The sequence below is a fragment of the Phaenicophaeus curvirostris genome, chromosome 9 (genome assembly GCF_032191515.1).
Source record: "Phaenicophaeus curvirostris isolate KB17595 chromosome 9, BPBGC_Pcur_1.0, whole genome shotgun sequence".
In the NCBI taxonomy this organism is placed as follows: Eukaryota; Metazoa; Chordata; class Aves; order Cuculiformes; family Cuculidae; genus Phaenicophaeus; species Phaenicophaeus curvirostris.
In genome coordinates this window covers 19630146-19654960 of record NC_091400.1, presented here as the reverse complement: position 1 = coordinate 19654960, position 24815 = coordinate 19630146, and the positions used below count along the sequence as shown (strand labels likewise).

At 40.9% G+C, this 24815-nt stretch overlaps 1 protein-coding gene across 6 annotated transcripts in view; it reads left to right on the top strand.

The window, feature by feature from the left end:
- The window catches only part of USP54 (ubiquitin specific peptidase 54), a 61713-nt gene that overhangs the window by 28200 nt on the left and 8698 nt on the right, over nt 1-24815 (top strand). For 4 of the 6 annotated variants that reach the window (XR_011337954.1, XR_011337953.1, XM_069863513.1 and 1 more), the window contains exons 5-18: nt 356-469; nt 632-714; nt 3009-3114; nt 5492-5638; nt 7139-7288; nt 8567-8735; nt 9695-9865; nt 13887-14018; nt 14303-14683; nt 16146-16380; nt 17164-17303; nt 18377-18550; nt 21487-21606; nt 22767-22959. Coding sequence is in view for 4 of the 6 variants with exons in the window: in XM_069863513.1 (XP_069719614.1) it covers nt 356-469; nt 632-714; nt 3009-3114; nt 5492-5638; nt 7139-7288; nt 8567-8735; nt 9695-9865; nt 13887-14018; nt 14303-14683; nt 16146-16380; nt 17164-17303; nt 18377-18550; nt 21487-21606; nt 22767-22959 (2315 nt within the window). In the remaining 2 variants the exon portion in view is untranslated. The remainder of the gene's footprint in view (nt 1-355; nt 470-631; nt 715-3008; nt 3115-5491; nt 5639-7138; nt 7289-8566; nt 8736-9694; nt 9866-13886; nt 14019-14302; nt 14684-16145; nt 16381-17163; nt 17304-18376; nt 18551-21486; nt 21607-22766; nt 22960-24815) is intronic. The other 2 variants (XM_069863514.1, XM_069863517.1) reach the window with 2 other exon arrangements.

The following is a 24815-nucleotide window of genomic DNA, read 5'->3' as shown; positions in this document are numbered from 1 at the left end:
GAAACTGCAGAGCTGCTCTGCTTACTACATTTGGTTAAATCAGTTGATGCTTGAGGATTGGACAGAAAAATCAGTGATGGAATCTTCAGCTGTGCTCATAAATAAAATAAATGGTAACTGACATAGCATTTCAAATCAGAAGTGGCAGCCATTTTGTTTTATATCACAGAAATGCCAACTTCTTTGTTTTCTAAGTAACATTCAAAAATTCGTAGAAGCCTTCTGTGTCTGTAAATAACACTGATGAATTGTTGCATCTGACATGCTTTTGTGATTTATATTTTAGCTTTTGTCTACGTTGGTAATGACGTGATGTGTTTGGTTTTTGTTTGCTTTTTCTTCTCTCTTTGGCTAGGAGAACCTGTTAATGAGAATTCACTTCCACATAGCAGATGAGACAAAGGAAGATATTTGCACTGCACCACATTGTGTTTCCCATCAGAAGTTTGCAATGACTCTGTTTGAACAGGTGAGGCAACGGAGCACGCTCTGTACAAATCACCAGCTCTCAAGTTTCACACTTTTCATTCCTAAGACGTGCACTGCCATGGTAAATAAGGTACAAGCAGAAGTGTTGCTGCGGAAATACCTGTTTAATCTTGTCAGTATGTTGCATTTTCTTTCTCTTTAGTGTGTTTGTACCAGCTGTGGTGCCACCTCTGACCCATTACCTTTCATCCAGATGGTACATTATATTTCCACAACCTCACTCTGGTAAGTTGAGTTTTATGGGGATGATAACTTCTTTTTTTTTTTAATACTGATATTGCAGCTTGATCTTTACCTTCACAAAATTAAATGTTCAGAATACGGTTTGTTCAAAGTTGATGGAGCTTTGATAACTATGATAAAGAGCATGAGATACCAGTTTAGGCCTGGATCAGTGTGTCTGCTTATTTATAGTTCTGAATCTGACAACTATAGTGGCAAGGACTCGTCTACATTTTGAAAGACCTCAGTATGTGTGCGGGTGAGTTAAGAAGCAAGATAAGAAAAATAATTCATACTGAAAAGCACTTCTGGATGTTCACTCCATCTGCTATTCAAAGCAGGGCTAACTTTAAAGCTGCATCGGGATGCTTGGTGTTTTGTTCAGTGAGTTTTGAATACATTCAAGGACAGAAATGCCACGATTTCTCTGGACTGCCTGTTCCAGTGCTTAGCCACTCGGTGTGACATTTTTGTTTTTTCACTTATCCAGTCAGCATTTCCTTTTTTGCATCTTTTGCCACTTGTCCTTCTTCTGTTGGCTTCTGCAAAGGGTCTGGCTTATATTGGTTGTCTCTACAAGCTTTCTGTGATGCTGCTCCTCAGCCATTCAGTGCTTAGTGAAGCTGCACTGAGCGCGCTCTGAGATGAAAGAATTTGTATTTTCCTTTACTGAAAATCACGAGGTTCTTGTCGGCTTGTTCCTCCAATCTGTCAAGATCTTTCTGGATGGCAGCGTTCCCCTTCTGTATGTTGACTGCTCCATCCCGTTTGGTGTCATCTGCAAGCTTGACGTTGTTGTGCTCTGACTCATCATCCAGGTTGTTAATGAAAATGTTAAATAGCATCAGCCCCAGTATTAATCCCTGAGGAACACAGCTCTTAACTGACTGCTGGTTGTGTTTTGATCCTCTCAGTCTGAAGGCCCAGCTAGGTTTTTGTCTGCATTGTATTCTGCTGGTGCAGTCCACACCTCCCAGTCTGGTCACAAGGACACTAGGTAACTTGGAAACCTCGCTAGAGATGAAATTATATTTGCTGTTCTTGCCTTCTCAACAGAACCCATCATTTTATAATGGGAGATAATCAAGTTGGTCAGGCATAGTTTGCTCGTGCTAAGTACATGCTGGCTGCTCTTACTCACCTGCTTGTCCTTCATTGGCCTGGAGGTGCTTTCCAAGGGGATTTGGTTTGTCATCCCCCCAGGCCCTGGAGCAAGACTGACCAGCCTGAGGTTCTTCAAATTCTTTCTTGCAGCCTTTGCTTTTTCTAGTTATCGGGGAACTCCCCTGGTCACCATGGTGTTGCAGTAAAGGACGTGGTGCATAGAGTGATAGCTTTAGTTCTGTGGTGCTTTGTTTGAATTAATGCTAGAGAAGAGAAATCTTCTATTCTTTTAGTAGGTGCCTGCTCATTTAAAAGCTGCTTAAGTCTGATCGAGGCAGGAGCACGTTATTTACTTCTGTCATTAAGTTTTGATTGGGATGAAAACTTCACATTCTTTCTTGTCCTGCATGTGAGATGTAGTTAGAGCCTGAAAAAACTGTCTTGAGAACTGCTAATTGCTCTTCTCATGCAGATCTCTGTTAAGAGCTACCACTTCACCAGTGTATCAGAAGTACTGTAAAGCATTCCCCCTTGTGGCTTCTACCTGCCATTCCTTTGAGCTGCAGGTTCTCTTTGTGTTACCAGCAGACATTGTGTATCGGAATACCGTTTATTGGAAAAAACAGGAAAGTAATTATTTAAACGGTGTTCAATATTTTATATGAAGTATCTCAATAAATCTTAAGTTGCACATTATTTTAAAAACAGCAATAAACACTGATATGTTTTCTTACTTCCTCAGCCAATATAAGCTTGAGTGTGCTTTGGTATTCCTTTGTACTTACTGTCATCCTTCTTTCAACTTAGACAGTGAAATTGGTTGGGTGCCATGCTATTTTTTGTCTGTGGTTTTATTATTGAAGGCGTGTTTACTGTGCTGCTTTACTAGGCTTGTGATTACTAAAGGGTAGCATTTTGAAGCAAATGTTTCATTTTGAAGTCAAGTATTTGTCAAAATACTAAAACTTGCTTTTTGGGATGTGAATTTTAAGCCAAACTAAAAGCTGTTTCTCATTTCAGTTTTATGTTTTTTTCTTTATGCATTATTATCATGGAAGGTGTAGTAATTCACACTTAATGTTCTGTATTTTAAATTTTACAAGAAGTTAAGAACCTTAACACATACTTAATGTGAGTTTGTGTTTTTATTTTATTAATAAACTGTTGTTTCCCATTCTTTCTCTTTGCTGAAGCAATCAAGCTATTCGTATGCTGGAGAGACGAGAGAAACCCACTCCAGATATGTTTGGAGAGCTACTCCAGAACGCCAGCACGATGGGAGACCTGCGAAACTGTCCTGTTAGTATCTGTAGTCCTCGTTAGAGGAGGGTGGGGCAAAGAGGACAGAAAAGGTTTATTAGATTACACTGCTGTGTACCTTTAACTCACGAGCATTTTCAAGGTTTAGCTTATCATTGTCATAAAAAAGATAGAGAAGATTGGGAGAGGTTAACCAGAAAGTGCAGGCTGTAGTTGTGAGTGGTGACTGGCATTTAACTACTTCAAAATAATTACTACATGTGTCTGGCTGAAATCACGGGCTGCTATGCTTAAAAATATTCAGTTCTTCTGTGCAGAAGTCTGAAAAATACAGCTGAATTAAGTCCATGTGTCAGTTGGGTTAACAAAATAATTTTTTTAATGTAAATATAAAATGCTTTTTTTCTTTTCTTTTTTTTTTTAAATCATAAGGGCTTGATTTCTCAAGCAAGAGTTTGATATTTTGTTCTACCTTTTAATTTGAATATGTCTAGGTACAGGGCTTTATGTAAGTTTGCAAGAAGAGTTATCATCAAACTTACTAACATATTGATTAATAGGGCAGGAAACAGCCACATAATTGCTGCTTCATGCAGTGTTGCTGTTAGATGCCTCCCTGATCCTCAGTGAAGCACCACCGGCTCTAACAGGAATGGCTTGTGTGCCTGTTCCCTGAGGCAGTGCAAGTGTTTCCGTTTTATCTCCTTCACTTTCTGTAGCTTACAACTCTGAAACATTCACTTTTAGTCTCTGTTAAAATTATATTTTCTTTTTGGAATATTGGCAAATAGTGGCTCACCTCTCTGAGTAAAAGAAACGCAGACATTGTATTGTTACTTAAAAGATTCATGTGAGCCTAGCTATTTAATAATCAAAGCATAGGAAACTTAATATAAAAGGCATTCTTTGTCAGGGTGATCTGCTATTTAACTGTGAAATAATCCTTTGGATAAAGTTCCTTACCAGTACTTGCTGCCCCTTTCTTGTTCTATTTCAAATTTTTTTCTATTGGGGCTTAGCTAAGAGCGGCCTAAGAATCATGGAAGGGAAGCTTTTTATCAGGTTGCTGTATTCCTCCTGTCTTGCAGAAAATGCTGATGTTCAGCTAGCTGAAGCAAAGATGATTTGAGAGTAAAATAGGTTTACTGTGAGTTAATTCGCAGGAATGCTTGTACTTGGAATGACCCTTGCAAAATATGTGTGAATACAATCATCTTAATACTAAAATCTCATGTCTACATTTAAATATCACAGTCCTCTACCTTTAAAAAAAAACCAACTGTCCTCATTGCCTTAGTGCTAAGCTTGTTCCTTTCTGGGTGTTTTTTTGAGGGGAGTTAGTTTTTAGTTTTTCATTTTTGTTTCTCATTGATAATGGAGACTGTAGTTCTGATTCATTTTCTAGATTGCTGTAGGGAAGAAATGCTTCCAGCTCTTCCATGGCTGTGGTGTCAGGAATGATTATATCCAATTGTGAAACTGGTCTCTGTAGAGATGAGAAACTAGTCTCAGTATGAAAATGTTTTTGTTCTGGACTCTTGCTGAGGTGCCTTTGTGACTTTCACAGGGGAGAGGAAGGGCTGCAAAGGGACTTAGTCATAGTTGTGTCCTCCTCACCAGTTAGCACTGTCCGCTGAAATTGCAGTGATAATCTCTTAATTCAAATGGTGAATGTTTTTTGTGATGCTTTAAAGATGCCCACAATTCTGACAGCTGGTGGAGTGGAAGGACCACCCCTGAGAAATGTCTTAGCTTCCCAGGCAAGCCTATCTCTGGGAGACTGGCCAGTCCATAAGCACTGGCAGTTTACAAAATAAAGAGTGAGAGGGGGAAGGAAAATGGGAAATAAGAAATTAGGAACTGTTATGAATCAGTAAAGCACTTACTTTTCTCCTGATCTCCTGCTGCTGCTCTCACGTTTATATTAATACTGACCTAACTATCCCATATAGGATGAGATGCTTGAGGTGCCTTGTATAACAACCACCCAACTTCAACAGCAAAGCAGCACCTGGAGTGTTTTACTGACCCTGTCACATAAGGCATCTGTCTCTGTAAATACTATTTTAAATTTGAGATTCTGATCAAGAGACAGTGAGCTTTCCTTCCAATTTCTAAGAATTTTTTGGGGCTCTTTCATGTATGCTTGCTCATCTGTTTTTGAATAAACCTGCTTTTGCGCTACACCTTGTAATCACTATTGGCAGCATGAAGAACAATCGGCAATGTTCACTTCAAAACTTGCAAATACCAGATACTCTTGATAACGCTCCTCATTCATGACATGAGAAGCTCCTGCCTTGGCACCACTGCCTCTTTGGAAGCTGTACTTTGAAAACTTGTTCTTATTAGTGGCTTGCCCTAATATAATAAGAACATGATTATATTTGATGTTTGATTTGTTTTAAATCCTCAGAGTAACTGTGGGGAAAAGATCCGTATCCGTCGTGTGCTGATGAACGCTCCACAGATCATCACCATTGGCTTGGTTTGGGACTCAGACCATTCTGACCTGGCTGAGGACGTGATTCACAGCCTGGGCACTTGCCTTAAACTGGGAGATGTGAGTTCTTGTATTTTGGCACTACCTACAAATGCAATCTTTCTCATGGTGATCTAGAGTAGCAGATTGAGAACAATGAAAAGTCACTCCCTTTACCCTTTTTGTGTCCATAAATGGAGGAATAAAGGGCCCATCCAAGAATCTCACTTGTTTCTAAATGCTTCAAACACCTGTGAAAATACTAGTGTAATTACATAGTCTCAAATTTTTGAAAAGACTGAAACATAAAATTGCTTCAGAAAACACAGCTTGTCTAAATCAAAAGTATTTTCAAGTGCAAGGAAATTCTTAGGTTGGGGTTTGTGCCATTTCTATGAGTGCATGCATGCTCTCATTTTGAGGAACACAAGTTTATTTTGTCTTTTGAAGACAAAATGTAGTTTGGTGTTGTTTTTAACTTCTTTAAGTCCTCTTTTCATTGAAGTGTGTGGTGGTAACACTTTAAGAGTTATTTTTAACGGAGCAGTCTCTGTGAGATGGTGGCTGGCACTATGTGATTGAATCATAGATTGAATTAATTAGTATTTGGGATCCATAAGTTTGTCCCTTAGAGGATTCACTTATTCTACGTTAGCTGATGCTTTAGAGCCAAATTATTGGTACACCAAATTGTAGCTGTATGTTATTGTAGTATTGAGGTATTACAGTAAAATAATTATAATTTTTATATATATATACACACACACATATATATTAAAAAAAATGCATTGGCCAGTGCATAGTATACCAAAATTAGTGTGACTTAATGGAAATGTGATTATGAAACAGTGTAGTTCTTGTATAGTAAAGCAGTAATGCACTGAAAATGAATCCTGTGCATTTTCAGTTAAAACACAGTCGATTAAATAGTCAGAGGTGTTCAAGGCCAAGTTGGACAGGACCTTGAACAGCCTGATCTAGTGGGAGGTGTCCCTGCCCATGGCAAGGGGATTGGAATTAGATGATCTTTAAGGTCTCTTCCAACTCAAACCATTCTACGATTCTGTGATTCATTCTAAGACAAATTTGTCTGTATGATGAATTCTTTTGACCTACTACTGTCTTCAGTTCATCTTATATGTAGTGTTGTCATAAATTTGTTTTTGCTTAAGTCAGAATAAATACCAGCTGCCTCTACAAAGCTGAGAGGAATTAATGTTTTAAACAGTATTTGATGTAATCAGCACACATGACAGACAATACAGATTTTTCAGAACAGAACAACACTTAAGATTCTGAGAAGGTATTTTATCATTGTTGTAAACATCTTCCTCAAAGTACAGACACGGTCTCCAAGACTGACTAGATTCTTGAGCATCTGGTGAGTCTGTCAGAGTGGCTGGATTTGCTTTAAGATGGATTCATTTCTTAGGTATTCATTGTCTTGTTTTCCTTATCTCTTGCAGTAAAAACCTGACACCTCTCTATAGTACCTTGAGGTCGTCAAACATAAAGTAGTGTGTAAAATGCTGGGCATTTGATTAATTTGCGCTTTCATTTTTCTTGTCTGCCCTCTTGAAGCTCTTCTTCCGAGTCACTGATGACAGAGCAAAACTCTCTGAGCTGTATTTGGTAGGAATGATCTGTTACTATGGAAAACACTATTCTACCTTCTTCTTCCAAACTAAAATCCGCAAGTGGATGTACTTTGATGATGCTCACGTCAAAGAGGTGAGAAAATAATGTTTAGAAGAATAATCTATTTGAAATTTGTTGGCTTCTTGTGTGTAGATCCATACAGTTTTCTACAGATTTTGATAAATTTTAACTATTTTTCCACTCAAGTTCCATAACTGTTGCTCCTTTTTCTGAACAAAGGAAAGCATTCTCAAAAAAGCACACAGGAAGCCTGGGTAGCCCTGCTCTCGGTTCTGTTCTTTTGGCTGCCAGTCTTGCTTTTGTGCTGTTGTTTCCAAGCCTACAGTTTGCTTGTGTGCACAGCTCACATGCATCTCTTTACCTTATTGCCAAACAACATAGATATTTAGCGTCTGCTTTCTGGGTTGCTATTGCAGTATCTAGATGCTGGTCTTCCCTAGTGGTTGCCTAGAATAACAAATTCTCTGCTTCTCCTGTTAGTGCTGGAGTCTTGGCGCACTGTTATTACATCCCATTAGTTTGTTTGGCATTATTTCACACTGCTTTCTTTTTAGTCATCGAAGCACGAAGATAAGAGGGGAAGATTTTCTCCTGTAGTCATGTCGAGCACAGTCTCAAAGGGAGAACTTAGATCTTTGCAGTTGTTCACAGTCACATTTCTCTGCAGCAGAGCTGTGCCAAGGAGAGGGGTACTGCAATGCTTTAGTAGAGTGTTCACGTATGGAGCAAAGTGGTTGGAATAGATGTTCAGTGTATTAGGTGAAACCTGTGTTAGCACGTAGGGAACTTTTTTGAGATCGATATAACTGTATGAGTTATTGCCTGGGCTATCAAAAGGCTTGCATTCTTTTATTTTTTTACAAAGTTGGAACATTTCAAAGAATGAAGAACTTTCCTTTCAGATTTTTTTTTCCCATAGAAGGTATTATTTTTGTAGTCATATTTTTAGCAGGAATTGTGGCTTATTTATCCATAAAATGGTGAATACCTTGATTTTAGTTGGGCTGGTTTCAGAGTGAGCCGAGGGGTCTGTTCTTGACCAGCTGGTGTCACAAGTGGTGCACAAGTGTCTCAAATAAGGTGAATCTCAGAAAGAGGAACAGAAATGCCAGCTTGAAGAGAGCTGAATTTCAGTTACATTTTAGAATGTGTTTTTGATGTATTTTCCAAAATGTGACCAGCAGTCAGTTCTCTTGGTGAGTCCAGTTCAGTGTTTGTAATAGAAGGAGTTAAGGAATGTCAGTGGAAGACGAACTCTAAAAGAAGTACAAGCTAAAACAGAGAGCTTATTGTAGAAAATGATGACAGAAGACCTTTCTTGTGTGTGTTTTGTTGTTGTTGTTAATTTAGATTGGTCCAAAGTGGAAAGATGTTGTGACAAAGTGCATTAAGGGCCATTATCAGCCTTTGCTGCTGCTGTATGCAGATCCACGAGGAACTCCAGTATCGACACAAGACTTGCCCCCTCAAGTGGATTTACAGCAATATAGCAGGACTTGCTATGACAGTGAAGACTCTGGTAAGCAGTCTGGACTATCTGCCTTATACCTTTATGCTGTTGTGCTGTTTTACTTCTGGTTTGGGTGTGGTTTTGTTAGCAGGAGTCCTTGTTGCCTATGAGGGTTTGCGATTAAATATAAGAATTACTTTCTTTAGCTTTTTTTCTTTAATTTCTCCATTGAGAAATGAGTATGAAAGGAATATCCTGTATATTCAGGAGTGTATACATTGCATATATAAAATGGCCAACAGTCTTCAAACTGTTCAGGTTTTTTACTTCTACGTAATTAAAGTGGTGGGAGGAGGTTGTCTTTTTTTTCTTCCTTTAATGAATTTAGGAATTAATGTACTGAAGTTGAATCACGATGCTTCATCCTTTTCAGTATCCGACTTGCACAGAGGACCAGTGCTTCCTTCTTGAGGAGGAGCGCAATACTTTGCCTTAGATAACAAAATGTCAGTACAGAGTTTTACTTGATAAGCTTCGTATTCATGATAGATGAAGTGTGTTAATTATTATAATTTGTGATGTTTTTGTTACCTGTATTAATATTTTATACTTGTCTATTTTTTTAACTTGGACTTCCCCTGAAGCAGTGTATTTCATATCTTAATTATACTTGATAGTGTCAGATTTTAATGAAGAGTGATTTCAGTGTGGTACTAATGTGTACTTCCATTCCAATGGACGTTGTTTAATTTTGCGTAATAAGGATTTGATAAATTTGTTACCAGAGAGAAAGAAATAAAGATTTGCAGAAGGCATTACACTCTCTCTGCTCTTCGAAAGGAGAGGACCTTTCCCATAAGCTCTGGTGTCCTTGAATCTGAGTTTGTATGTTTGGTACTCTGTGTTAACTTCTGAGTAGTTTCCTCTGTTCTAGTCCTGATTTGTTTTCTTAGCCTCTCCTCGCTTTTATAATTGCTTGAAAAGATTGATATTTGATGTTACTTTCTTGACGTTGCTTCCTTTCCTAGGGAGGGAACCTTCCATCTCAAGTGACACCAGGACAGATTCCTCTACAGACAGCTACCCCTATAAACAGGCACACCACGAGTCTGTGGTCAGTCACTTCTCCTCTGACTCGCAGGGGACGGTCATCTACAATGTGGAGAATGATGCAGCTTCACAAAGCAGCAGGGACACAGGTAGCAGACACTATTACATCTGTGTGATCATTGCCAATAAATATGCTGACTAGTGGATTCCAGTGAAAAACCTCCATATTTACAGCCTATAACTGAATAGCGAACAGTGGTTTAGTATTGTAAATGATTTTGGATCGTAATAAGTCATTACCCTTCACAAAAAATAAGTACAATTTTAAATGTCTTGTTGGCTTTTGTAGACTTTTGTCTAGCCAGGCAAACAGTTGTAGACATGTTTTCTGTTATCCAGAATCCCACCTGCTCTCTTCACTATATAATTCTGTAAGCTGGAGTCTGTATGATGCCATTGTACTGTTTGGTAAGTGTTGTGTGTGGTACTTACTCTTTTGGGGGCAGTTACTTCATTTCAGGAGTTGCAGCTGTCTAGGAAGGGCACTGTCATCTCCAGTATCTCCCATACTTGAACACTAAGGACTTTCTGTGTAACTCAGTGTTGGTAGCATTTACTGCACCAGGGAGGAGCGCAAAATGATTTCCTGTGCCGTGAAAGCAGGTTAAGTGAGAATCTGCACTGAGAAGATAATCTGTATAGATGTTCCTTTGGCCATCTGAACAGTGTTCCTGAACACTCTTTAGTTGAAAAGAGGTTAACTGGAAGTCTGAAGGCTTGGATCTCCTCTATTATTCATGCACAGTGACCCCCAGCAGCCTATTTCTGCATACAGTAACTCCTAACATCACTTCTGAAAAAGTAGTATGTGAGTTAAGGCCAGGCTTCTCAAGCATCAGAAATATGATATGCTAAGTCTGCTTGAAAAGTTACTTTATTGTGCCTTAAAAACTTTCTAAGAAGACGTAACAGTTGAATCAGCAATTGTTTGTTGCACTGGTGTCAACACCTACCAGTTTGTCCTTTTAGTTGCAAAATAGTTGCTCTCCTGTACTGTGACAATATGTGTATTTGGTTCATTTGAAACAATCTATGGTACAAATATTTCTTCACATCAAAAGCCAGAAAAAATGTTTCAAGCCTGTTTTCTTCGGTACTCTTTTGGTCGTCTTCAGAGGTCCACGTAACTGTAACACATGATTTTATGTAGCCCAACAGCATCTTCAACATTTTAGATGATGCTTGATGATGTAGGTTCCAGTCAGTCCTAGGTGGAGGACGAGGAAAGCAAAAGCTGGAGCAGAATTTGACTGATGAGGAAATAAAATTTATGTTGATCTTCAGAGTACAAAGAAGACAAAATTGAAAATGCTAGTGGAATGTTGATGTAGTCTGCAAAAGCACCTCAGAGTTCATAGGATTAAGTTCCTCCTTGCAAAATTTGCTACGCAGAAGTCAGCAGAAAAGGTGGGCTCAGGGGATGGTCGCAAACATGTAAGCATGAAGTTCAGCATGTAACCTTTTTGTTCTGTCATTTTCAGTGACTTTCTCCTTTTCTTTTTCTTTCTTCTCCTGCTGATTCTGTCCTGTGTTATTTCCTTCAGCTTAGCCTGTCTCACCACCTGAATTCAGTTGTCCTCATCTTCCCTGATTCAACCTTAGCTAGTCAGTCTGTCCCCTTAGCTAGCCACCTGTCTGGGCATTTCCCCTTCTTCTTTTACCTACCCAAAACCTTTCCAAAAAAGTCAGTCTGCTGACCCGTACAACTGTTCAGTCATCAAATGCTGATCCGTGGGGCTATAAAGAAGCCATCCACACTGACCCGTCAACTGAATCATTCTGGGCAAGAGCAGGATTCTTCATTTAATGGCCATTTACCCACTACTCCAGCCCAGAAAATTATGGACCCTATTCCGCATCGTCCTCCGGGAAAGGACCAGCATTGGGTGTATCACCCCGGGCACCTGGGGGCACGGGGAGTGGCTGCCTAAGCCCCCTCTTGCTCCTTCCAACCTGTGCTGCCAAGAAAAATGTGCGTATTCTGCCTTCCCTGTTCGTGCAACTGAGATATCAGTGGGAGGGAGCAGGGGGCATTCTGTCTTCACCAGTTTGATTTCATTCTCTTCTCTAGCATATTCTTAGGCATGCACACAACCCCAATGAAACCACATTTTTCCGTTAAATATCACTGTTTGCTTATGAATCCATCCCACCGCTGAAGGATGGGGTATTGAGCTGCAGCAAGGAACACCTTTTAAATGTGTGATTGGGCACTCACACAGAACTCTTGGCTTGTTATTTTAGTGAATTTAAAAACCTGAATGTGAAGTGTGAGCTAGTGTTCTTGGGATTGTAATTGGCTGTATTCATGCATTGTGTTGGATTTAGCCTTGGGTCCAGACAGCAAAGCCCATGTCCTGCAAACTCTTGTTTCTTGGCATCTCGTCCATGGCTGTTAGATGTCCAGTGACAACAGGACAGAATTTGTGATTTATGAAAGGAGGAAAAATTATTTATGCAAAGCTAGCAGCCTTCATTCTACAATGCTACATTTGGCTCTAATTAGTTTATGCAGACCTTAAGGTAGCTCTAGCAGCGCTAAATGTCTTTAAATAGTTCCTATTACAGTACTTGAAGGGTGCTAACCAAGCATTCCTGATGGGTTGAAAAAACTTTGAGGGAAAAATGTTTAACTAGAGAAGTTGTACACTCTGAAGTGAAACATAAGCCTCTTCTGTCTTGAGGGGCGCCACTACAAGGTATCATACTGTTCTTTCAGTCCCCACAAGATCCACAACAGTCCATGCTGTGAAGAGGAAAAAAAAAAACATTTTCCCAAAGCACTGACCCATGCTCAGTCACCTGATGCTGCACATCATTTATCTCCATTGCCAGCGTCTCTCTTGTACTTCCTTAATTCATTTTCTTTTATATAATCCTCTTGTTTCTAAAAAATTCAGCTACAAAATCATTCTCCACTTTGCAAATGAATAGAAATGCCAGTCTTGTGTAGCTTGCTTTTTGTTGTTTGGATTCCTTCCCACTCATTTATTGTAGCATCTTTGTGGCAATTGGATTTGAAGTGAATTATTTTTTCAACTGTTGAAGGTACTATTTTATGTGTAAAATTTGCTTTAAATGTTTGTGTGTTAATTTCTAGAGAAGGGGCAAGGCTCAGAACAGCCAGCTCTGTAAACTGGGGGCTGTCGGTCCTTCACTAGGTAGTAGGAATTCCCTTTGCCTGTGATCCTGTGCAAAGCAAAAGTTATATATAAAGGCTAGAGAAAAGTCTTTGTGGCTTATTCATAAATTCCCTTCTTATCCTGCATCTCGGCTTGGGACTGCTCACGTGAGTAAAGCCACGCGTGTGTTTGTGCTTGCAGGTGTAGGACTGTGAATGTGTGAGAACCGTAAAACTAAGAAAAGGGAATACAGAAAACTTGTGATGTCAAGTACTATTAATTTACATTTAATGTAAGAAAACAAGCAATAAGTTATGTGCAAAGGAAAATATTAGCACTCAGACCTATGAGCTGTCGTAAGGACATTTTGTTGTGTGTCGGCTGATCCATGTTGATGGTCTATGTGTGCTCCTAGCTTGTGGCAGATGTGAATTAGTTGGCTTAGCCCTTGAGAGCCAACTGAGGCTTCTCCACTGTAGACTAAGCTAACTCAGATTACTTGTATTGGCTACAGGCAAAGAGAGCGCAGATGGATAGTCAATGCAGAGCGCTGATGATGTGCGGTAATTTATTACTACGTGATAGCTCATTCATGTATTTAAGTCTTCATTCAACAGAGTAATGTCAAGCAAGCTGTCCTCAGGAGTTTTGTGTTCATGGCTGTTAGAAAACATTCAGACAACAAAAACGCGGCGTCCTTAGACTGTTAGGAGAGAAGGCAGAGTCAACTTTCTTCTCTCCCTGTGGATGAGCTCCCATTAACCACAGTCCTTGGAGGGGGCTGTATTGCTCTTTTGTGACCTTAAAACCAAAACACTCTCCACAAGACAACCAAAAACTTTTGGGTACAAAAACTTACCCAACCCTGCCAGTTAGTACTGGAGCGTCTGCAGCTCCTCAGGAGCAGGAGAGCCCTGCTGTTCTTAGTGTGCAGCACACTCAGTCTGAAGGGTCTTGTCATCTCTACTGTGTTGTTCTGTCCTTCCAGGGCACCTGACTGACAGTGAGTGCAATCAGAGACATGTTTCCAAAAAGAGCTCACTGGCTGACCGCAAGAGGAGTTCTAGCCGGTCTCGTCGAAAAGGAGATGAGGCTCAGTCATCAGGATACCATAGTGAAGGCAAGAGATGTTATTTTAGTTTGAATTAATATCTTTCTTTGAATGTTTTTAAGATCCTCAGTGTGTACATGCATTTCTCTCCTTGTTTCTTACTTCTGTGTGTGTTTTGTCTTGTCTTTTTTGTTTCTTTGTTTGTTTGTGGAGATTTTTATCATTTTAGGTTTTGTTCTTGGGGGTTGTTTCGTTTTTTTGCTTTTCAAAGCCTACATGAAGATGCTGCAGTTAAGGCTGGTAGTTTAATCTGATGTTATTTTTGTGACTTTTGCTGTCTCTATAAACTGCAGGAGAAACCTTGAAGGAGAAACAAGCCCCCAGAACTGCCCCCAAACCATCCAGCAGCACCAGCAGGCTGAGGGAATTTAAAGAGACAGTGAGCAATATGATCCACAGCAGACCACAGCAAATGTCTCAAACCATGCAAAATTCCCCCCGCGGAGGGAGCAGCATGAATCAGGCAGAAACACGACCCTCAAAAAGCCTGTCCACACACTCTCGAGACTGGGAAGTGGAGAGTACCAGTAGTGAGTCTAAATCCAGTTCGTCTAGCAGGTACCGGCCAACCTGGAGACCCAAAAGAGAGTCTCTGAATATAGACAGCATCTTCAGTAAAGACAAGAGGAAACATTGTGGCTACACTCAGCTTAGCCCCTTCTCTGAAGAGGCAGGTAAGAGCTTGAGAAGTAAGATTTGTTTCAGAGTGCGTGGAATTTATCCCTCCACTATCCAGTTTTGTTTAAGTAAAGTAGGGAAGTGAAATTCTGAACGCAGTGTTTAGTTGTGTGGTGAGTGGTTTCCTCGAAGGCCAGTTTCTGTGTGGATATTTATGTTGAATGTACGATATTCCTGTTTGCTTTCTGTGTACTAAATTTCACAGGTAAGGAAACAATAAGGGATGCTTTACCATCTGTGCTGCTTAGCTGGACACAGGGTTAGACTGCGAAGTATCTGGAAGTTCATCCCTTGGAATGGCCTTTTGTATTGGTCTGTTCTTTTCTCTGGCTCATTATGCTATATTTGCACGATGGCTCAGACCATGGTGCCGCGAGTACCTCATCTATCTGTGGAGAGTTCTTGCTGTGAGGACAAGAGCCTGGCAGCCAGTGATGATTTATCTGGGACCATTTTACATGATAGCAGCTATGCAGCTGATACGTAGGGACTTTGTCCTCAGCTTTGCTGGTTTTGAAGGTAATAAAATGTGTGAGACAGCTCGGGGTGTCTTGTTGCCTCTGCCTGAGCTCCCTGATTCCATTTCCCAAGTCTGCACATGAATATAACAGTTACTCTGCTCCCTTTCAAGAAGAGGCTACTCTTGAAACTGTGAAGGTTGTGGGGAGCAGATATTTACCAATGCCTTGGTTTTATGCTGTTAGGCGACTGGAGCCACTGTGCTGCTGTCTCGGAGCGCTTGAAGGACAGTGCGTGGGTGAGGGAGAAGAGATCTGTGTGACTGGCAGTAAAGTTGTGGTTACTGAGGGTGCTGTTGCAGGAGTCTGGGGGCCTGGAGAGAGGGAGGGAAAGGTCATACCGACTAGAAGAAACTAAAGGTTGAAAAGAGTCGGGATGCATTAATAAATGTATATAGGGAGGTGAAGGGAGTAAGAGAACACAGCTCCAAAGGAAAGAAGCAACGGGAGTGTGGGAGGCAAGTGGGAAGACACAGTGAAACAGTAAGGAAAAATTAAAAGAAGAAACAAACTGATGTCATACAAGCCTCATCACATCATAAATGGCAAAATAAACAGTGGAAGAAGTGCAGCATCTGAAGCAGATAAAACAGAATACAATAACAAATACAAACTGGAAACATAGTTGGGTTTACTGTAAAATGATCTTGTACAAATAGAAGTAGTTAGGGGAAGGGAGAGACTTGCTTGTTACCTGGGGGAGATACGGTAAGAGCTAGTAAAGGGGAGAGATTAAAAAGTAAATTTCATGAATAGATTATTGCTTGGTATTGTCAGGAATGCTATATTGGTTATTTTTCTGCTTAATATTGCTAGTTTTACACTAAGTTAAAGGCAGTGCTTCTGGTTTAAGCATGGTTGAGAAGCTAAAATACGTGTAGATGATTCCTGGTATTGAAGCTTGGATCTTCTAACAAGCTATATTATTTTGTCTTGACAGGTAAAGAGCTTATTGAGAATGAGGTGAAGGAACATGTTGTTCAAGAAACAAGATCGAGCCAGTCAAACGTCAGATACAAGCGTGGTGTGCTGGGCCGGGGCACTCAGCACCACATGGTGGATCAGCATCCTCATCTGATACAGAGGATGGAGTCTGGCTATGAAAGCAGTGAACGCAACAGCAACAGCCCAGTGAGTCTGGACATGCCCTTGTCTGAAAGCTCAAGCACCCACAGGTAGATTTCAAGAAACTTAATGTTTGGAGTGATTTAAGTCTTGATTTCTCTTTTTGTAGTTACATAATGGTGTAGAACAGCTTCTAAAAATTGCAAACCAACACTCTTCACTTGTAATAAGGGCTTATTGGGGCAGGCGAGAAAGAGAAAGGAAATAGGAATTTGAGTGAATTTCATTCCTTTGCTTGTCAGTATATTGATAGCTTACTGCTGGTGAAAAGGAAAAGCGATGGGGTTCAGCTGAATGAGAATGACTGACCAAAATAACGCATCTGAAATAGCTGAACTATCAGACTTTGTCCTTGTTCTTTGAAGAACTTATAGACCTTTTTGTTTGAGTTAAACCGTTGTTTGATAGAAGTCTTGCAGTAAATCAGAAATCAATAGTCTTGTATGGAAATCTTTGACATTTTCGGCATGAGAGGTTCGTTTACATCTTTCAAGACATTTGCAATATTTATCTGCAAAAATAAGCATGCAGCACGCTGTGTTTCTCTTCTTGGCTTAGGATGCTCAGTCACAAACTGAGACTGTTTATGGCCAGCATAGTAGATATTCAGCTGTAAGAATCTGTTGAGAACCGCTATCAGAGCATGGTTTTAATACGCATTGCATACTCTTATGGAGTATGTTAACTCCCTCTTCCCCGGCTTCTCCCCCTTATTTTTTAGTGAGATTAAAGCACGAGTAAATATCTATGTGGTGATAAAAAGAAAAGGGTAGATATAATTTCTCCCGGAGAGGTTAGTAAAATGGTAAACTGTAACTACTCTTTTCTTGGAGGGACATTCATATGAAGCGAGCAGGTGGATTGGTTCCTGCCTGGCGTAACATCCCGAAGTCTCACAGTAGCAGCATCTTGGAAGTGGAGTCGGCTTCATCAGTCGGGAGCTGGGCAAGCAGCCCCCCCACCCCTGGAAATGGTAAGGTGCACTTCCTCGGTGGCAGCCGTTTTGCAAGGGAAATTGTATTGGAGTCGTTCTTTAAATTCTGGGTGCTCATCTTCACAGTGGAGAGAAAAGAAACATTGAGGAATATAACACAGTTTTACAAGATTTGCCAGTGGGGGCTGCAAAAAGATGTTTTGGAATATTCTTTTGATCATATTGTTCTGGCATGGAGTATTAGCCTAATAGATAAACTTAACCTATTTTTCCTGTTCTTTCCCATAACTCAGTTGCCATCACTGCAATGTATCTTCACAAGCATAATTCATAATAAAGTAGTTGGATTGATGAAATCCTGAAGAGAAGCTTATAATGCTTTACAAAATTCCAGAGTGTCAAAAATGAAAGTGGACATTTACCAGGTGCTTGGGCTAAGGCTGAGCTTCTCCTCAGATATGCGTTCTGATTATTCATCGTTCTGAGCAAATACTTAATTCTAGAGAATGTCTGGGGAAAGGAAAACAAGGAGGGGAGACACTTTTTGAATACTTGAAGCGACAATGATAACTGATACCTGCTGTGTTGACTAGGATATTGATATACTATATTTTCGTCTTATTTTCATCTGCTTATGGGGTTAGATGGAAAGCATTTCATCTTATTTACTGAAACTAATGATCTGACTAATTTGACATGGAATTATTTACAAATCATAATCACAGTAAGAAGCCTCGAGATTTCAGTGGCAATTTAGGGTTATCTCTTCCAGTGATTCTCTGTTCCTTGCTGTTTCTTGGGTCGGTGAATCTAGGAGTGGGCTGTGCTGCAGGGGAGCCTGAAGCAATGCTGCAGCATTTCTGCCAGTTACTGACACAGAGAAGGCAATCGGAAACTAAGTGGCTTGGGCAGGATTTTAAAAGTAAAATTTAACAAAACAAAACTTATTATCTGAAATTCTGTGGTCTTTGATTGTTCAGTCTGTTATTTTCTAGTGTTAATTGTATTCTCCATTAATATTCTTTGTCTCATAAGGGATGCTTAAGAGATTTTACTACCAAAAAACATTTCTTTCCCTACCTCTCACTCCCCCCCTTTTTTTTTTGTGGAAGGTGGGGACAGGTTTGTCCCTTTAAAGAGTGAACTGGATGAACTGCAAGAGGAGGTGGCAAGGAAAGCGCGTGAACAAGAACTACGCAGAAAAAGAGAAAAGGAAATGGAGGCAGCAATGGGCTTTAATCCCCGTCCCAGCAGGTTCATGGATCTGGATGAACTGCAGAACCAGGGTAACTTTTTGAATGCAGTATATTTTACAAGATTCTACAGCTGATGTTTTTTGAACTTAATTTTCTATTGCAAGTCTGTCTCTTTCTTTCCCCTTCATTACAATTTTGTACCTTCAGTTAGTGAAAGACAATCAATTTCAAACTAGTAGGATACAAAACCCCCTGTGTTTGGTATTTTGACAAAATTCCTTCTTAAATGAAACAAGGTAATGCAGGCGTGTTTTTAATCTATTCACATCCATCCATTTCCATGCGGTGACATACACCATTGCTGGTATAGATTTAGCCATAAGGCTTCAGCCAGCGTCTTGAAACGAGCAGGGCTGTTGGTACCTTTCAGACAGCTCAGGTCCACGTGCAGCACAGCTCGTCCATTTAGGCCATTGTTTTGTTCCTGTTTTTCTGGTAGCATTGCTTCTCTAAGCAATTCTGCTTGTTCCTGCCCTCATAGTGCTCTCCCTGCCCAGCTGTGCAGCCACAGCACAAGGGTGGGAACAACTGTGGCAGCCTTAAGCTCGATCTGATGTTGAAAATCTGAGCTGGGTTTAGCTTACATGTCTTTTCTAAGGAAAAAAAGAAAAAAAAATAGACAATCAAATACTATTTGGGTTTTTTTCTCATGACTTCTCATGTTTCTGATGGCCTGGCAGCAGGAGAGGTTTAGTTGGAAGAATGCAGCCACAGCAGGGGAAACATGGTGACAGGATTCACATACAGCACTTTTGTTTTAGCCCTCAGTCTATCAGCCAGTAGAGGGGAGCTGGAGATAAAGTGTGCTGACCCAGCCCAGTGTGGAGCCTGGAGCGTGGCAGAGCATTGCACTGGGAGTTGGTGGTGGGTCAGCAGAGCTGAGGAAGGAGCAGTGACCTGTGGGGCTCTGCTCCCACAAAAGCCTGCAGGACAGAGGCAAACCCACTGTGTCTGCGGAGTGGCCAGGCCTCCCGGCATCCCCACACTTGGGGTAAACGAGAGTTGAGGCGCTAGTTTGCTGCTACAGGAGAGAGGAGAGGGAGCTGGGTGCCCCACGGCAATGCCAGCACTGGGCACAGTGCAGCCACTGCTCCGCAGCCTGCATCGTGCAGGAATGTCACCATGCCAACAGCAGCCGAGAAATACAGTCTCTGTGAGAGTGTCTGACTTTAGGGATGCTTCTATAGATTTTGCCCACCACTAGTGAGACAGTTGGTTATCCTTCACAGTCCTGCCGTGACCTGCCAAGAACCAGGTGAAACATCCTGATATTCCAGAGTAGATGGATATCTTTTTCATTTGCATTAGTATTTACTTTTGGAACATAAATGCTAATGATGTAAAAATTGAAAAGTAATCCTCTAGTGTTGAACACAAGGACATTGTCTTCTCTACTTCTCCTGTCCAAAAGAAAGCAGTATGTTCTCCGAGACATTACCCTGCTTTGATCTCCTGTTTTATTAGATGGTAGAAACAAAAATTGATAGCTTCTCCTTGTTCAAAAGAAAGTGAACTAGAATAATGCTTAATCAAAAAAAGACTTCAGTAGAATGCCTGAGGAGTTTACAGGCATTGACTTGAGATCTGAGAAAGTTTTTGTTGCTTCCTTTCAATCCCTTCCCCACCCCAGTAAGAGGTGTTAACAGCTTACATTGACACCCTGCTTGACTGCCTGGGAGGCTTGCTTGTGCGCAGAGCTTCAGAGCACTTGGACTCATTTTCCCTCAAGTAAACTGCTAAATTCATGCAAAGAAACCTAACTTTAGTATACTAGCCTTGATTACAAGCCTCAGTAGCCTTGATTTTTGAAACCAAATGTGCTGCTTGATTAACTCACTGCTCTAAAAACTTGCTTTTCATTTGGGTGTGGTGTAAGAGAGTTGGGGTTTGCATCTGTGCACAAGGGTGCTGGGGAGCAGGCCAGGCCATAGTGTATGTTGAGAAAATGTACTTTACTGTTGGCCAATGAAGATGCTCATGTTCTCTACCACAATATCAGAGACATTACATTAAAAACCCATGCCTAAACAAAACCAAATGCCCAGTTTTTTATTTTCTGTTTCCCCTGCCTCGTTTGGATGTGTACGTTGTGGAGGTTAACTTGCATAATGCTTGAGAGCTGGCACCAGGCTGGGAATTTCCTCCTCTTCGAGCTGGATGTTTTCATGCTGGGACACAGTGTTTCAGCTTTCTCATTTGCGTCCAAGGATGATTTGTCCTTCCCTCCTCCAATGCTGTTTTCTAAACTGTAGCAAAAAGATTTCTTGACAATTGTCCCTTTCTTCTTAGTTTCTTACACCTGTGTTTTCTCTCCTAAAGCAGCAAGACTGATGGGTTCTCATATCCGTGTGTCTCCTTCAGCAGTTGAGTGTATGCACACGTTTGAACATGTTTGTAGAAGTATTTCATGCAGATTTACCCTCACACTCAAGTCTGAGTTTTGTTCCCCAGACGTGTCAGGTGTTTAATTTGTTTCTATGTTGTCTGAAAGTAATTGGATGCCCAAAGAAGACATAGATGATTTTTGTCAGGGGACTTAAGTTAATGTACAGGGAAAGCCCTGACCTGCTATATTTCTTTTACTGATATATTTTGGTTTAGATCTAATTCTAAGTTTAGATTAATTCCTACTTGATGCAAGTCATTTGAATTGGCTGGCGGTATGTCCGTACCATCTTCTGTACTGATTTTGACTGCTGAAAATAATATGTTAAGCCAGTATAACTCTCTCAGGTAGACAAAATCTGAGGAAAAATTCTGGTTTGCATTGTTTTACTGTGTGGATGCCAAGCGTATCAGGGTGCTCAAGTTGTACTGCTTAGGGAGGTTAGGTGATGTGGTCTGGGATACGTGCAGCTTCTGCGAGACTCCATCTGAGGAAGAATTTGGCAATCACAAACGCTTATGAGGGTAAGTGAGGGTTCTGCAATGAATGAAACCAAAATGAAAGGTGCTGCCCATTGCAGGGAGGAGTGATGGCTTTGAGAAGTCGATACAGGAGGCAGACTCAATCTTTGAAGAGTCGCTGAATCAGGAGCAGAAGGGGGATTGTGCTGCAGCTTTGGCTCTCTGTAACGAAGCGATATGTAAGTAACTCTAACTGCCTGAGCTATTGTGCTTTTGACAGTTTACTAGTATCTTAGAAAAAAGTCTGAAACGTTGAATCGCATTAAATGATGAGGTAGTAAGTAATATGGGGATCCCACTGGTCTTTAGGAATGTGCAGGGAGACTGCATCTGTCCTGTTTTGCAGGCATTTCTTTTTGGGGGTTTTAGTCCTATTCCTCTTCATCTCTGTTTGTTTTTTCATGTTTGCATCTGTTTTCATTGTTCTCTCCAGCCTGATGTTAGCAGAAGCACTGGGGTGCTGAAGCGCCCTTTCTGGTGCTAAATGGTGCATTTCAGCAAGCACCTGGTAGGTAATCCCCTGCCACTTGTTCCTCAGTTAACAATTTTCCCCAATCCTCAGACCAAATTACGAAGGGCATTGAGCTTCCCTGTCTCTCATGGAGGGTGTCGCATAGGAAGAAAGTGATAGCTCGCTCTCAGGTCTTCTGGATTAAGAGAAATGAGCTACACTGTGTATCTGACTGTCATGAAGAAAAAAAGCGTTAGGACACTGAAGTGCTTAAATGCATTGTGACCTTTGAGAATGTGTGCTGTGTGATTTTGTTTTCTTTTCGGCCGCTTTCCATTGTGACTGGCTGGCTGTCTCACCCTGGGCTCCTCCCTGTCTGTGTAGAATGGCTGCACACAGAGGGGGCAGCTCCTGCGCATTGGTCTTTCAAAGTTGACTCTCGGGGGCTGTAGAACAAGGGGCGCAGCGTACAGCTGTTGGGAAAGCCCCCTCAGCTTTTGTTCCAGCAAGGAATATGCTGAATCTCGCATCCCAACTGGGCATACCTGTACGTGAATGGAGTCCAGGAATGGCGGATACAGGAGAAGGGTAGATGATGAAGCATCAATGTGGTAGGCTTGGAAAGAGCCTGTGTGAAGGGGATGAGAAGTTGGGCTAAAACGTGGATAATTTTTTTTCTGTTATCTTGGTTTAGTTTCAATTAATGTGTTTGGACACCTGGCTAAGCTGAATGTGCATTAATGGAAACAATAGCATCCTTGTGAACCTTTTTGTGGCAGTATTTGCATGGTCCATGTTTTATGTTCTTGCTGCATCTTTTTTCTTTTTTTTTCCAATTTTATTCCTTTTTTCTGTTTGTTTTCTGCTATGTTTTCTTTTGCATTTTAGCTAAACTAAGACTTGCCATGCATGATGCCAGCGCTAGCACTCACAGCAGAGCCCTAGTCGATAAGAAGCTGCAAATCAGTATCCGAAAAGCCCGGAGCCTCCAGGATCGCATGCAGCACCTACAGCCATCGCAGCCGCTGCCGCCGCCAAGCTGCCACCCACCACAGGGCGGCACCATGGCCCAGTCTACAAGGTAGTCCAAGTACATCACCTAGACCCAGATCTGAGCCGCGCCTGTGAGCAATGCGGTCTGGAGAGAAATAGCAGCTATATATATTTCCCCAGATAGTCCAGATCCTACAGTGTTATCCCCTATTCCTTTCTTCTGTAGGTTAAATCCTATTGTAAGATGATCAACTACCCCTTTACCCCCACCCCAGTCTTTACAGAATAGTTCAGTGTGCATGTGTTTGAAGTGTGATCTATGACACAGAATTGTAGCAGTCGATGCCTGGCAGCATTGATGTTTTATGCACCAAGGGAAAGAATACAATAGACAATGATTGATTAAAAAGTAGGGGGGTGTTAGGGTGAAATGTGCAACTGTGTGTAGTGAGGAGCAGTTTCAAGACTCGGTAAAGGAGTGTACAACAGGAAAAATCTTGCTATAAATGCTTTTGTGCTGGGAACAGCAACTAGTGTGTGTAGTGCTCTGTAGTTTGAAAAGTGTCAGGTACACTGTTCTGTTCTTTCTAGTCCACTTCTCTAGTGGTGCACTGGTACAACTCTTGGATCTAGATCCTGATCCTGTTGCCCTGAATACTGTCCCTGACGCTGTATCATTCTTCATTTTTTACCCTGTGCATCCCAGCATCCTGTAGCCTGGCTTAGCAGCCTCTTCAGCATCTCTTCATTGTTCTTTCTTCCATACTGACTTCAACTATAGCATAATTAACTCTGCTGTAACTGATCTTTTCTTCCTACCCTTTTCAGCATGCAGCTTAATCCTTCTTTCTTCCCATGCCATTCCCTCCTAGCACTGGACCATCCCTGTCCAATTTCTAGGCTGTTTCTTGGACCATTCCTTTTTCTTCCCTCCTCCCTTTCTTACATGTTGCATTATCAGAAGCTTAGATGAAGTCTCAGATGGGAATCCCTTTTCTAAAACACCACTTACAGCTATGTACTAAAAATCAGTTAATTTGCACACCTACTGGGCTATAGTTCATAATGTTCTTCTTTCCCTGCAGTAGCTGAATTACATGCAATGACAGCTGATCTTTTTGTCAATCGAGGGTCCATTACGTCCTCTATTACAGGAGAAATGCAGGGCCCGCATTATGCATTGTGGCAGACTCTTAAGAAAAATGAAAGAAAGGGACTTTCTAAACTCATTTTGTTAATGCTGAACTTGCTCACTGCTGCTCTGTGAAAAGAACATTACTTTTGCAAAAAGTTATATCCAACCAAATGCTGACATTGTGGCCAGTGAAAAGCATCTGTTCATAGCCAGGCTTCTGTGCTCTTACTTGGATATAAGTATCACTGTAGACAGTGCAAAGTTTGTGACACAAGGTCATTCTGATTCAGGTATCAACTAGGTCTTCATGGTAACTTCCATTCTATGCATCTCAAGTAGGAAAGAAAGCAATGATGTCACTTTTCCCTAAGTTTTCTGCTGGAGCTGTTTGCAGCCTGTCATTTTCTCACAGGCACATGAACTTGGTACTGTTTTTTCTGTCTCCATATTAAAATGCTAATTAAACGCAGAAAAATGCCAAGGACATCTTATGACCCAAGGATATAATTGTCTTCCATTAGTACATAAAAGAGTACAAATTATTTTTCAGAAGTATAGTTAGAAAGCAAGTTATTACAAAATAATAGTTGTATATATTTAGTTTGCATTTTATTTAATGCCTTGGATAAATATTTGAAAGATCAGAATGCAAGGACATGAGAGACATTTCAAACTGTTCCTTCCATTTGTCAAGTCATTCTTCATGAAGTTGCCTGAGAGAGGGGACCTTATGGAAATATGTATGTTCAGATTCTGATCATGTCCAAAATATTTTCAAAAATACCTAAGATGTTAATGTTGGAAACAGT